The sequence below is a fragment of the Camponotus vicinus genome, unplaced genomic scaffold (genome assembly GCF_025532165.1).
Source record: "Camponotus vicinus isolate PSW18456_S1 unplaced genomic scaffold, iyCamVici1.0 SCAF_8, whole genome shotgun sequence".
Lineage (NCBI taxonomy): Eukaryota > Metazoa > Arthropoda > Insecta > Hymenoptera > Formicidae > Camponotus > Camponotus vicinus.
Window position 1 is genome coordinate 13,167,544 of NW_028141980.1, and position 15,581 is coordinate 13,183,124.

Consider the following 15,581-nt stretch of genomic DNA (forward strand, 5'->3'; position numbering starts at 1 on the left):
AAATCATCTTAAAAATTTCATTTTTACACATGTTTTTCTCATTCAGTTTATCAAGAAGCAATCAAAATAGAAACAAAAAATAATTAGAAAACTTGTCAGGCGAGCCAATTGCTCGAATGGAAACGTCGCAACCCTGGTTTCGAGCGTGTCGGAATCTTCAAAGGAAGCATTATATGGTGGCAAATTACTCAGGTAAACATTTCTATTGGTGAAACTTACAGCTAGCTTGATAACTTGATATGTATCAGTGTACAACTCGTAGAACTTCTCAGGCTTTTTACAAATAAAAATATAAAGATCACGCCAGAAGAAAAAATAAATCTTTTAAAAGAGAAAATAATTTTTTGACACGCTGCACATATTAAACATTTTTATATGTGTTATCATTCTATAGAGCGACATTAGATAGAAAATAAATCATATTAGAAATGGCAAATAAGAAAAACTGAACAATTCTAACAAAATTACATACATTAAATAGAATTATATATTGTATAAATTATATTTACAAGAGTAGCTTTCATGCTTTTACAAATTGTTAATATTTTCAAATGATTGAAAAATCTTTGTATACACGATTGAGCAAATAAGAGAATGAAATGTGTGTCGACATAAACATTTAGAGACGAGAAAATATTAGCGCCGGTAAGTGGCAACATTCGAGAGTTCGCTCATGTGAGTAACGAGAGTCATTCAAGCACGGTTAAAGCAAGCATCAATACATTCCACATGTCCCGCATCTCGCAACTTCGTGAGAATATTCCTTCGCACTTCTTAAGCACGAGCAAACAAATTGTATTCTGACTTTGTTATATTTCCGAATAATTCTTTATATAATTTACTTCAAAAAATAATTAAAAGATAAAAAAATATAAGACATAAAGTTGAAATAATGTTCAAACTTGATGCACCGCCTCAGATGTCTTTTTAAATATTTTCTTAACATTTTAGTTCACAAAGAGCGAATCGAATTAAAATATGAAGGGATCGCGGTTTGGCGATACGAGACGATGCAACAAAGCCAAATCTCGGGAAGAATCAGATAGGATCGTCTTAGAAATAACAGCGCTTGTACCTCTGACGGAAGCATGACGGCTGTTGACAAAGAGGTCGACGTGGACTTCACAGATTCCATCGATGCGGCGACTCTATTTGGCTGACTGGTGATTACGTGTTGGTCTACCAGAGAAAGAAATAAGTCTTAGAATGCACTAACAAGCGCCGGAGTTTGGCGCGGGCTTGCTTTGTGCCACGATTACCGACTCAATCACCGTGAAATACCCGCAAAATGCTATGCATTGTATTGATCCTGATGGCCAGGTAAATTCCGGATGTTTCTTCTGTAATCTCTCTTCGCACAACGATCGAAAAGTATAGCCGTTTTCATCTTTTTTAGCTACTGTTGAACTTTTACATACAGATAATTATCTTGCATTATCATCTTTCGGTACACAGAGAAAAATGTATATACTGTATTCAAGTAAATATTATTTATTTTAAGTATATCATAAGTTTGTATATCCGCAAATATATCATAAGTTCACCACAAGCATTAAATTTAATTGAATATATTCTAAATTTTAGTAAGTGCAGTATTTTAATCAAGAATATTAAATTAAAACAAAATTTGGTTTGCTTACTACATAAAGTTGGCGTAAAGTAGATTTGATTTTTCTTTGATACAACTTTACAATATTCTTGAAGAGAAAATAAATTCTTCTTTTGAGTACATGATAATGAGATTTTCTAACACTTGTGATGAGTATATTTTAAGACTATTATCAAGAATATATTCTTTGTTGAAGAAAACTATTACTTAGAAAAAGAAAAATAAACCGAGTAATCGCTTTTCTTGGCAGTAGAATGATATTTTTCTCTGTGTACCTGTATACCTTTGAACTTAAACTGATGATTACTGATGATTATTTGTGGTAAAAATAATGTCAAAGAAAAAGAGATGATAAAGCTGTATAACGTTTTATATATTTATATGTTTTAAAATTTTGTATTTACAAGTGCTTATGTTATGGATATATTTTCTTACCGGAATATTATAATATACTTTCGTATCTCAATTTTAAATGCCTGCATAAGTTACGTTGCTTTTATATTTTTGTATACATATATATATTGTATATATATGCATACACATGCATTAAATGTTTCAGCAAAAAAATTCATATAACTAATACAAGATCTTTTTATGATTTTCTTTTTCTCGCACAACTTTGAAATCTCGGTAAATATATAAATATTTTATGTATTGCTTTCGTATATTATGTTAATAAAATTTAAGTTTCTATCACAATTTTTCTATTTTTACATCAATTTTTCATTTCATATTTATCATATTCGTATAATCATAGTTTTACATTCCTTTCTATATCTTATTTATAATAAAGAATTTGATTAAAGGCATTAGTACGCATTGATGTGATATAGATTAAAATTTATCGTGTACAAATTTTTTTTTATATATAAAAATACAATACAAGTGTCTTGTAATCAATGGACATATATTTTGCCAAATAAATGATAAATTATGTCTTATGTTTGGTAATTGTTTATATACATTTCTACATCAATTTTTGTAAACTTTGATATTCATCAATGCGCATTAATATATCCAGATCAAATTTACATTTCTATCGTAAAAATTAAGCGCAAGTTCTTTAATAAAATTGTTGCAGAATTATTGCATCTGTCATATTTTGTGTAGAAAACGTATAATAATATAATTATTATACTTTTATATTTGCATATATTTGTATATATTATATATATAATATACAAATTATAATAATATACAATTAAAATTACATTTCTTATTGAATTTGATTATAAGTTGACGTGATATGTTTTCATCACAGTTTGCTTTTATTCTTACGCATTTTGCAACATTTTTGTAATTAAAGAATTTATTTTAAAATCTACATTTTTTTCTGAAAGATTATGATGTGTGTTAGTAGATTATATGTTATAAAATTTGAGATAAAATTAGTGAAAAGTTTGTAATTATCTTACATACGCAAATATATGTAATCTCAATTTTTTAAAATAAATTTGTATGTAAGATATAAATTATGGACAAGAATTTCTTAGATCTGTTAATGACAGAATTCTGAGATCATTTGCAAATGAAATTTTAATATTAAAATATCAAATAATATATTTAAAGTATTTAAAGATGAAAGACATATTTTACATTATTTTAAAAATATATATATACAAATATTTACAACTATCAAATTATATTATATTTTTATTATATTAAATAATTATTTAGTAATAATAGTATATGTATATATTGATTTGTACATTTTCGTCACAACAGACGTTATTTATTCATATACTTTGTATGAGTTTTGATAATATAATACGTCACGTTAATTATTTTTTTATATGAGATTTAAATTAAAGTTGTTATTATTAATACAGTATTTGATGGATTTGAACTGTCCTTATACAAAAATAAAAGGAATTTAAAAAGTATTTTCAATAAATAAAATAAAATTAATGTTAAGAGTAGAATTCATTTCCAAAGATATTTTCATTATCCAACGTGTTATATCTACTATTAATGTTAAATTTGGAAATATATATGTGTATATATATATATGCGTGCGCGTGTGTGTGTGTGTGTGTGTGTGTGTGTATTCTTTATATTCTATATAAAACTCTACTCTTATGAAAAAACAAAATCAATTTCGACCGTATTCAATGATTCTTATTAATCTGTAAATAAATAGAGAAATTAAATAACATTTAGTGTTTGATCTAATTTGATAATGAAAAGTATTAGATAGAAATAATTAAACTAAAAATTATATAACCATTTATACCTTCTTTCCTTCTCTATAAATAGAATAGAATCAATTGAATATTAAATTAATGCTAATCTCAGATAAAAAAAAACATAACAAATAATTATTTTCTCTTCAGCTTCCGTACATATTTTACTACGTTACGGTGCCTTGTACATGTCACAGATGATCCTTTCGATTGGGATTATACCAATGGTTCGCCTAAAGAAAAGTTCCTCGATAGCGTGTGTGGATACGGACCGCAAGCTGGGCAGCAACAATAGCAATTTACCGAACCTGAGGGTCCCTACTCCCAAGGAAGCGCTATTAAGTCGCTGTCCTAGCGCCAGTTGAGCACTGTCTCTCAATCGGGCAACGGAGGCTGGATCTCTAAGCCGACTTCCAGGACCGGGTGAATTAGAGCTGCTAGTGCTGCGGTTGCTGGACACTGATTCGCTGTCCAAACCGGCCTTAAAAAGCACTATCGCTCTGATGCAGGCAAACTCGTGCTGGTCTAGATGCATCGCGTTAAAACCAGCCAGAGTCTCGCGGAAACGAGTAACCTCGATCGCCAGTCCGATACCCTGAGGTGGTAGCAGAGGCGTAGGGTCCAGAGTCGGCAACATTTGCGCCGCGGCCAGCAGAAAGAGTTCGCGCCAGGAGCATTCGAGCAGCGTCAGTTGATCCTCCAAGACGAGATTCGTGCCCGCCGCCAGATCTCGTGCCCAATGAACGTTCAAAAACAGTAATCTTGCTGCCTGCTCGCACATAGATTCAGCAGCGATCGGAGGGATAATCGGCATTGCATGTAAGTTTGCTATATTAGGTGGCATCTAAAAAAAGAACGAAAACGATTCCAATGTTTTCTCATTTGTGACATAAAAAAAATCAATTTTTTCATGTCGGAAACTTTTCTCGATTCTATAGAATCATATTCGTAAATGCCTATATGCAGAAACAAATATCTATTCTATAAAAATATGTCTACATTTAGATCATATGGAGATATCCGAATTTTATAGAGATATTTTGAAGGAATCGATTGGTGAACTTATATAAATAGAAACATACCTTTGACATTGCCAACGCGTTGCAATATACAGGATGCGTGAGGGAAGGATGGGGCGATGGTCCAGGCATAGGAACGCGTGATTCGGTCGGCGCTTTGGGTAAAGCGAGGTCTAAAGCTGCTGACGGCGCCACTATGCTAGCTATCATTTCAGGTTCTTTGAAGTATAACGCCATTTGTCTACGAATTGTTGAATTTCGCGGGCCTCGTTCGTGTTGCACGGCTATAAAAGAAACAGTATATATGATTTCTTATTAAAATAGTTAATTAGAACAGAAATCTGACTTTTATTGGCTATATTTGAAATATATTTTACGAAAAAGATTTGCTAAAAAAGCCTTCAAAGAATGGATCGCAGAAATAGATTACTGTCATAAGAATATCGACCCCTTAATTACCGTCTTTGTTCATGCCGGCTTGAATGCACTTTGCTAGTCTGCAGGCTCGACACTGATTCCGATGTGTCTTGTCTACCATACAACCACCTTCGGACTTTGCCTTGCATACGTATTGCCTATTCCTCCTAATCGATCGTTTAAAGAAGCCAGCACATCCATCGCATGCGAATATACCATAATGTTTTCCCGAAGAATGATCTCGACAAACTTTACAAGGTATATCGTAAAGAATGCGACCTGGAACAATAGAAAATATTTTTTACGTATAAAATCTTTTTACCTGCGAAAATCTTTCATCTTACTAGAAGTAATCGATCTTTAAATATTTCTAAAAATTTGTGAAGAGAAATAGTGAAGAATGAATGTAAATACAAGAGCTCATTTTATTCAAATTTTTGTGCATTTTGAAAAGTAATTCGTTTTTGAAATAATAATGATTTCTCTGATTGATGAAGGCTTCTTCGCGAAACAGCTACTTCATCAATTCGGCCGAAAAATGCATTGTCGATGCGACACGTTGAAAAGACACTTCATTATTCCTTCGTTAATCTCTTCGTCACACGCTTGGCGTCAACTTTTTCGCATTTCGCGAAAGAGTCGTTGCTGTCGCGAGAAGAAAGTAAGCATGGCATTGTCGATGACAATCGATGGAAAGGGCGCGTTAATCTCGGCCTGTGAGAATGCCGGTATTTTGGTTGGAACCCGTTTACGAGCGACAACACGAGCTCGCTGAATGATGCTTCGGACGTGAATGGATCGATTTGTCGCCAAGTTAGTCCCCGTTATAACAGTAGTATAACGCACGCACACACGTACACACACGCACATTCATACTTGCCTCTTCGGCACGCGGAGAATGAGGGAGAGGACGGGGGTGCGTGCGCTTGCAATGGGGCACCAACTCCTTGTCACGGGCTCCGCCTACGCTATTGAGCCCAACGAGATTGTGAATGGACCTGAATGGACCGGATGTGGCTGCCGCATTGAACGACCCTAAGTGAGCAGCCAGAAATACGACACTTCGCTCGGTATCAGGCCCCGATCTCTCCCTCGATCAATCCCGCGTCGTGTCGGTTTCTTTATCTCTGTCGCTCTATGGAACTTATTACAGCGATGGCGAATGGTGCGAGAACAATTCGGTCAGAATTCGCTCGAATTGCGAACGCGCACGCGATAAATACTGTGCAACAACCTGTTGATTGGCGCGTCCAGCCGCTGGCGACGATATTAAGCTACGAAGATGCGATCTCCATTAGTCCCTCTACACCCGGCCATAAAAACTCTGAGAACAACGCACTCGGTTAATAAAGCCCTTTCCCCCAACACCGTTTTGCCGTTTCCTACGTACTTTGATTATCAATAATGGCGATAAATCGCAAAGTTTCCTGCTACAAGCCACTTCTTTTCTTTACAACATCTATGGTTAAAAGGCCTTCACCCTTTTCTTGATCCCGAGAGAAAAGGCCTCGGTGTTTCTGAGGGTAAATCATTAATGAGGAGATACAGTAATGCGCAAAGCGCGGTGCACATGTTCAAGCACAGAAAGCAGACGGGTTGCGACCGAATGACAGGGCTGTGCGCCCTTTGCCGCAATACGAGGAATGTCCACTTTTCTTTTTCCCTTCGCAAGAGAGGGAAACTCGAAACTCGCGCGTGGACGCGCGCGTAAACGTTTACTGCGGCGCGCACACGCATCGGAATCACGCAATGCGTTTCTGCACTCGCCGTCACGTGGCTGTATGAAATTTATATTCGGTCGGCGAGTCATTCGCGATTGAATTTTTTATCGTCAAGGAATCGAGCTCCGTGTTTTCCCGGCGACGATCATCTTCCTCCTGTCAAATATTCACAGGATTTTTATAGTAATATCGTAAACGGACTCTTTTTCAATGTACTATCTTTACCGGGACGGAAAAGAGGGTAAGAACGTTTAGGAAGGAGGAGAGAAGGTCCCTTTGCAGCGTATTGCTATAAAAATCATAAATATTTGACGAAGCGCATGAATGCGCGCAAGCTCGCGTTTTCGATCGAGCATACATACGAAAAATACTGTCATTAGCCGGACCGAAGGTGTGGCTCGAAAAAAGAGGGGAATGTAAAATCGTGCGTTTGCCGTTGCGCCGTACGCATCGCAAGAAATGAGTATTGCTGTAAAGCGCGGGCGCATGTGTGCTCCTCCCCCGTATCAATTATTTCATTTGAGCCGCTACCACCGACGAAAACTGACCGAATGTGCACCGCGTCAGAATTATAAACTTCGACCAAAATATATCCCGCACGTGAAATATCCGACATAATGGTAAAATTCGTAAAAGCAGGGAGGAATAGGAGGGCTGGGGGGTTGCGCGAATATGGCCGGATGTGATTCACCGGATAGCGGGGTGGCTTTATTTCGGCCGACGTTCTCTCTTTCTTTCCCGATAATACTCCGTGTTCGTGACCACGAAATTAAGGGAAAAGTTTGTCGCGCGCGCATCCTCACGGTCTGCGCGCATTCGCATGCAAAGGGTGAACAAAGTGAAAGAGAGAACGAACCGGCGCGTCTAGGACCGACGACGAAAAGCGGCGTAAAATATTGTTCTCGGATGGCCTCGCATGCAAAATTACGAACTTCTCGATATAATTGTGAGGGGAATGACAGTCCGAGTCTTTTTAGTGTACGAAACGCACTCGCCTTATGCTCGCCGCACAATGGCCTCGCCGTTTCGACGCCACGAATTTTTCGTCGACAGAAAATAGCCATCCTGTCGTCAAACTTTCTCTTCTACAAACTTTACTTTTAGTAATACGTCTACGTGCATTGCTGGGAATGAAATCGAAAGTCATGGTTAATATTATAATCGCGCCCGCGCGTGACAAATATATCATATCATATTGTAATCGCGCCACGCGTGACAAATATATCAATCATATTTTAATTATCATATATTATATTCGTTATTATATTATTAAATTTTCTCGAGATGTCAAAGTAATTAATAAAATAGTCAGATGTATTAGAAGAATCGCGCGTTCTAATTTGAGCGAGAGATATAGTGAAGTTTGTTATAATGGTAGAGGGTTACGCGACTTATTTCTCGTCACTCTATCATTTCACGCCCCATCAGGTGGTACGCAGGTAAACGAGCATGGGAATGTAGTGACATGTGTTAAAAACTAACCGCTTGCTATCGACGTACACATATATCTATGTATAATTGATCTAGAATAAGGGCGGTAATTATCTACGTCATCTGCTTGTTTCACCCTTGTTCGTCACTTGATGTACTCTCTCTTCTAGCGTTTGCGAAGATATATTTATAATTTTATAATTTGAAGCAATAATAACTGATTATAAAAAGGAGATTTCAAGAATCATTAGAGCCTGGAAATAGTAAATAATACGTAATAATTAATAAAATTTTAATGTGTTAAAAAAACATATAATTAACTAAACATTTCGATCCTCTGTGGATTCTTCTCAATCGTAACAAAAGAACGTTAAGTTAAAGTAAAAGGACAAAAATATATACAAATATAAATCGCTGCTCAGTACAAATAAAATAAAGGTTGTGGATAACAAAAAGCACAAATATAATTTAAAGTGAAATATAATTTGATGGATTTGAAAGCAAATATAATTTGATGGTAAAAATTATTAGAATAAAATGAACTTAAGTTAATTAAAAAAATGTATTGCTCTTACAAATTAGTTGCTTATTAAAATGTCTTCTTCTCCTTTTTATGATTAGTTATTATTTATAAGCCTCGTATTCTTATTTTTTCATTAATTTAAAGCAATAATTTTAAGCGATAAGATTATTTGCGATATTTTTAAACATTCTTTAATTAGATAATAATTAAGAGCTCCGATTATCTTGTATTAAATATTATTTATAATTATTATAGCACGATTGGTTTATTAAATTGAATAGAATATAAACTGAATATAAATCACGTGTATATATTTTGTATAAAAATATATAAAATAAAAATGGGGAACATACTATAATTCTAACTCTTGAATAACTCTATAAAACCATGGGCTAGTTTCTTAATTAGTCCGACGCGTTACACTGATTGGAAACCAAATGACGCTGTATTCAACCACCCGCGACAACCTGTTAGCCGACCATCACGGTGATTCGTTTCCGCCGCATCAGTTTAAACCATCTGTCGTTACTTTCTCATGGATGACTTGCGCACGGGAATGAATTGTTTTAAATGCATACGATCGTCTGCTATATTTAAAAGTACCACATGTTTGTTGTTTCACACGAGATGAAATTAGCATGCCGTGTAAGATATCATCGAGAACATTATAATCGACATACTGCGATCGATCTTTACATAAGATATTTATGTAAGATATTGCATGTGCATTATAAAATTTTACTGCTTGTTACTAAAAATAGGCTATATCATTTTTATTTTAAACTGTGTACTATTGTGTAGTCACAAACCATGACTAAGACTTGTCTTTCCATCGATGACAATAAATTATACTTTGAAGAATAACGACGTTTCAGGTAAAAATTTAATTAATATTTACTAATTGACACGCATATAGGATCTTTTGAAGAAGGATTTCAGAATTTTAAACCGGAATTTTATTTGTAGTAATTACCGAAAGAAAAAAAAGATAATTGTACAACGGATTGCAAAACGAATCTCTTTATTCCTCTCAATACACTTGTTGCAAATAAATATTTTGTATGCGTATCTTTAAAAATGCAGAAGAAACTTAAAAAATTCTTTATCACACGAATTGTAGTGATATTTTTATGAAACGAAAATTATCGAATATTGTGCAATAAATTTCGATTAATTTACATATTGCATTAAGATTGAAGAACCCTTCATAAAGGAACAATATGTAATTTTTTAATTTTTTTATTCTTACACGTGTAACTATAATAGTCGATATTCTGTATAATAGAAAAAATGAAAAGGGTTACTACTAAAACCAATATAAGATCAAGGATTTTATTTACTTGAAGAAGCCGGCATCTTTGGCGGTGGCACTGGCATGTGCGGCAACTGTGACTCCTGATTCTGCATTCTTTGTCACTACACGGTCATTCAGTAAGGATTAAATAACTATAATGAACAGCGTCGCACACAAAGAGAGTTTTTCTCAAAGTCGGACGTTCACTCTTTCCAAAAGACTACCCTTCCGCATTTATGACATCACTCTTTCTGGCCGTGGCGGCACACTGAGAACTAACTCCGGGGTGAAATGTGACTGAAAGTCAGTGGGACTTTTTGATGCCAAGCGCCGACCTTAGATCCTGCTACGGTAAAACGCATCTCATTGGCCGAAGGTTTCCCTACCCTCAGCAAAGGGCGGACCTGACGAAAGGAAGCGGTTCGCTCCCGATGTGTCCGGGGGTTGAACGCTACCGCTATCGAGGCGATAGAGGGTTGCATCATCATCCCCGCTACTGTGCTATTTTGCGAGAGTCATCCCCGGAATGAAGGTGAGAAAGAAGGTATCTCCTCTTCGCACCCTTGTGGCGTTACACACATGATCTTTTGATTATCTACACTTCTTTGTACAAAATCTTAATTTTCTCGCGTTTACTCCTTTAATGTTATTTCTTTATATCACAAATATCTGCGCGCGCGCTCTTATCTATCGCGGTTTTTCAAATATGTTTTCCTTTGTCTTTTTGAAATTCATTTATACTTACACACACAAGCAGAATATTGTCTAAACAAATTCGAGTCAAGATTGCTATTAAATCAGAAAAAAATATTAAATTATATTATAAAACTACTTCTGATTATTTTAATAAAAATTATTTTATCTGAAAAATGTAATTTAGCAAAAAAGCTATACAGCAAAATATTGAAACTGTGTGGATTTAATTATAAAATATTAATTTTCTTTTTTAAAAAGCACAAAATATATTTTTTTAAGCAAAATATGAATATAATATAATTAGAAGAGAAAATTGTTCATATATCTGTAGACATTTAAATTGAGTTGTTTATATAAATAATCAAACAATTTTATATTAATAATTCTTATAACAATTCTTATTACATGATGGCGTGTTAATAATCTGTAATCCTGCGACATTGCAAAAAGACGCGCTATAATTTAAGATCAGAATTAAATCCCTCACTCCCGCGACCGTTGAAGATTCGTTGATGCGTGCGCCTAAAGTAGGCTCAGGTAAAAGGTAGACTTTTGTTAAAATTTCGCCATTAAACGGCAGCAAGAGATACGCGGCGGAGGTTAAACAGAGTGCATATACATCGTTGGAATAATAGCGACGTGGGCAGATGCACCGTGGCTGACTCCCTGACTCCATCTTGAATTATCTCATGCCTGATCCCTTCGGGATCCCCTTCGTCTGTCTTGTATGTATGTGTAAACGCGAAACCGGGTTGGGGTGCGAGTTGTTCCTGCACTCGATGAATTACGCCAGGAATCCGTCATAACCGATGTAATATCGCGGAGATTGGATCTCTCGATGACGTATCGCGCTCCCCCTCGTTCGAAAGAGTCCTATTCGAATCGATGCTATCTCCGTAGATTGCACCAGGTGTATTTTTGTGACGCGTCGCAGGAGACACTCGGGGTCCTCTTCAATAATTTCAATTAATAAGCGCACATTATTAATCCTTTACGTGTGCATCGAGTCTTTAATAATTGAAGAATGGAAGGTTTAAATTGCTTCCAAATTATTTCTGTACAATTATATAGATTTTTGAAAAAATTAGAAATTATGAAAGAATTAAACATTAAATTTCTTGATGTCGGCTCTCGAATATAAAATATGTGATATTAATATTCGGGTAATAAGAGCCTATCGCGGATGTAATTGCGTAATAATCAAGACTTTACTTGGAATAATCTCTTGGTTTGAGATTTAATTCCAACAAATTCCCCTTTAACCTCCCTAGATGGAAGTAGGCGAGAAAAATATCGGTCCGAAAGTCGCTGAATCGGGAATCGAAACGGGTTCGATTCCCGATTCAGCGACTTTCGGACCGATATTTTTCTCGCCTACTTCCATCTAGGGAGGTTAGAGGGGAATTTGTTGGAATTAAATCTCAAACCAAGAGATTATTCCAAGTAAAGTCTTGATTATTACGCAATTACATCCGCGATAGGCTCTTATTACCCGAATATTAATATCACATATGAAAGAATTAATTCAAATATTTCTCGATATTTTCATTTCGAAAAAGTTGTTTCATTTTTAAGTCTGTTTTTTTTTCTATTACAATATTTTTACAGAATATCAATTAACATAAAATAGTTGTGAATCACAGATCACCAAGAATTAGCGAAGCTCATCCACGATTTTCTCGTGAATACAAATATAGGGTTTACAGCGTTTTTCCGTGATCTTTCCTCGGCAAACATTGGCATTTCAAGAGTTCCACGAACGCGTGGTGGAAAAAACTTCTATGCGAATAGAGACGTATCCTCGGCTCGAGATGTTTTGCACCCTCGACTTGGCCGCCATTGAGAGGCAGCAGGCCCGACGAGGCCAAATGCTCGTCGGACCGTGTACCGTTTTGGCTTTGGCGCAATATGTTGGGATAGAAGATTATCTACGTAACTGTCCGGGGAATACGGAGCCTGACAATGGCTGCGGCGCGCTCCTCCGTCCTGCGCCGTATTCACGAAGGGGGGAAAAGTTTCGCGGACCCGAGTAAGAGATTCGAGTCGCTTTGTCAAGAAGGCAAACGCGCCTAAACAGCTGGTAATGGGACCGAAATCAAAATACAATTGTCCGCCACGACGGCCATAGAATCATGGATTCTGCGCTGCTTGAAAACGCGGTGCAATAACAGTTCGAGGGGAACAATGTTGTTTTAGGGTGACATTTTATTCGTGGATTGTCGCTGATTCGACGACGATTTTATTCGCGATATGGTAACACGCAGGTTCGGAAGTTAAGGTAGACTTAAGGTGTGACTTTAAAGCAGGAGAATGTATATCATTCCATATTCATGCATATAATATCAACTTATTCTTTAATTTAACTCTTTAAGGAAACTTTTCCTCTGTTTTGCAAAAGATATCTATTACATGTAAAGATATCTATTACATGTAAAGATATCTATTACATGTAAAAGACGTAAGAATAGGAAAGAAAATATTTTTCTCGAATTTCTCACCTCATAGATATACAAAAATACATCGCGAGCGCGCTCAAAGCAGTGCGAAGAGGATAAGATCAAAAACCTATCACGAGAACGAAAAATTTCTCAGATTTGGCGCTTAAAAACTGATAATAGGATCAGTTCGTAAGAAGTAGTTAGTAATAAGTAGTAGTTTAGTACAAAGCCAATTTAATACAATTTCAGCCTAATCACGTCAGTAGTATCAACGGGTGGTCTAATCTTCAAGTAAATGAGGACAAGAAAACACAAAGAGAAAAAATTTAGGTAGTACGACGGAGTAAATCTACATAGAAGAAATGTTCGTATTTAAAATCCAAATCCGCAAACATAAAAAGCAAAAACTAATGTAAATCCCCGGCTCTGTGATGTCTCGCCGCTATCTCTCAGCATCACAATGTGACCTAGGCTGTTTCGAAAGATAATCCTGTCTGACGTCCATTCAATGTTTATATCTTTATTAGTATTGCATTTAACGAGGTTTCGAAAGACCAGTCCACTACTATGTACGCTGAAAATTATTTAAGCCACATATTCTTCTTTTTTCAAACATCTCACTCCATCTTTCTTCTCTATAGCTCGTTTGTGTGCTACCTTAGCGTTTCTAAAAACACCTCGAAACGCATCTCAGAAAGATCTCAATTTTCAACATGGCTCAGCGAGATGAAGAAAACCATGGATCAGCTTTGTTTCGCATCTATCCATATCGCTGACAACATTACTTTCAAATATTGTTATTAAATTTTATTTTATTCTTATACAATTATAATAATTTGATTTTATTTATTAAAAAAGTTTGTCTTCTTGCAGAGCATATATTAAAAAATCTTGAAAATAATTGACAGAAATGTAATTAAAATTGATTTGATTTACTTTCCAAACGAGAAAAATATTAGAGCTTTGTCCATCACGTCCAAGTTAGATGATCCACTTTTTACGTGAAATGATAGATTCGTTATAAAAAATTTAGGAATGGAAGTTTTATAACGAAAGTTTACTATTCTTCGTCTTTGATGGAAGTCCGTCGTAAGCCAAAAAGAAAGAGAGTAGATTCCTCTTAATCGCAAGAAAGGATTTTCCAAAATTAAGTTGACATTTCTATAAGTAGTGAAGCACCTTCTTTTTTGAAGTCGTCTTGGGGAAGCCCGACGGAGTCGCCGTAATCCATAATATGGTAGACTTATTGTGCACTATAGGCACTGTGAATTTCGTATCGGACTCGAATAGGAAATAATACCGACGTAGGAAGGGCCGACAAGCTAGGTACTACGAAAACCGCGTTAATGGAGGATAAGCCCAAAATTTTAAACTGACTTCATCGTCCACTTCGGCAGTCTTTTACCAAATTCACCTAGCTTCCTCGCTTTAGAGAATAAAGTTTCGTTCCATTTGCATTTGGAACATTTTTGTAAGCGATTTCTTATTATATAAAAAATATGAAAATAAAAAGTGAAAAGAACTTTATATTTCTACATTTCTCATTAATAATTTTCTTATTTAATAATAAAAAAAAATTGCTAGGAAAAAGAGAAAATCGTAAAAGCAAGTATACCATTTTAGTAATAAAGTACTTATGAATGTATTTGATTTCAAGTAAAATGATTGCAATTTGATTTTAATATAACTTTAAGAAAATAATATATTCTAATTATTTTTAAAACTATAGTTTATTCAAATATTCTGGAAAATAAACTTAAAAGCGTATCTTGTTTTTTTTTAGTATAATATTGTTTTAAGATAATAGATTTCTATATGCTCTTTTACTGCTTCAATTATTCATTAGCATATTATGTAATTAATTCTAAAATCATATAAATATGTTTTGTGTATCATACAATTACATTTAATTTATTAAATTTTTTAATCTTGCATAGATTATAATTTTACATATAATTTGATAAATATTTCTTCATCGATTTTTGATTAAATAAAAGTGATATGATGTAACGCGAATGACTTGAAATTAGATAATTAAAATTTACATAATCGAACAAATCGTTCACTTATCGGAGACGTGATTAGAACAATGACGCAGCTACCTGTTGCTGCCTCCGTTTAGATATCACCGCATGTATCAGCAAGATTGATGGGATAGTAATGTTATGGGAACTAACGAGCATATGGTCGGGTCAATATCGTGTAAACGCGAGCATCGGTGATGGTCCCCGCGTTTTACCTGATCGTGGG

At 35.1% G+C, this 15,581-nt stretch overlaps 1 protein-coding gene across 2 annotated transcripts; it reads right to left on the reverse strand.

Annotated features, from left to right (window-relative positions):
- Window positions 1–1,093: 1,093 nt before the first annotated feature.
- On the reverse strand, window positions 1,094–10,465 carry Tll (nuclear receptor subfamily 2 group E member tailless). 2 transcript variants are annotated; one of them, XM_083105947.1, is made up of 5 exons: window positions 10,244–10,465; window positions 5,271–5,507; window positions 4,875–5,095; window positions 4,101–4,636; window positions 1,094–1,179 (listed from the first exon to the last, which is right to left on the reverse strand). In XM_083105947.1, exons 1-5 carry the CDS (start codon window positions 10,308–10,310, stop codon window positions 1,149–1,151), a joined length of 1,092 nt encoding a protein of 363 aa, XP_082962073.1. In that variant the 5' UTR covers window positions 10,311–10,465; the 3' UTR covers window positions 1,094–1,148. The 2 variants fall into 2 exon arrangements, with proteins under 2 accessions (XP_082962073.1, XP_082962072.1); XM_083105946.1 differs by lacking the exon at window positions 1,094–1,179 and having other exon boundaries at window positions 3,852–4,636.
- Window positions 10,466–15,581: the final 5,116 nt, after the last annotated feature.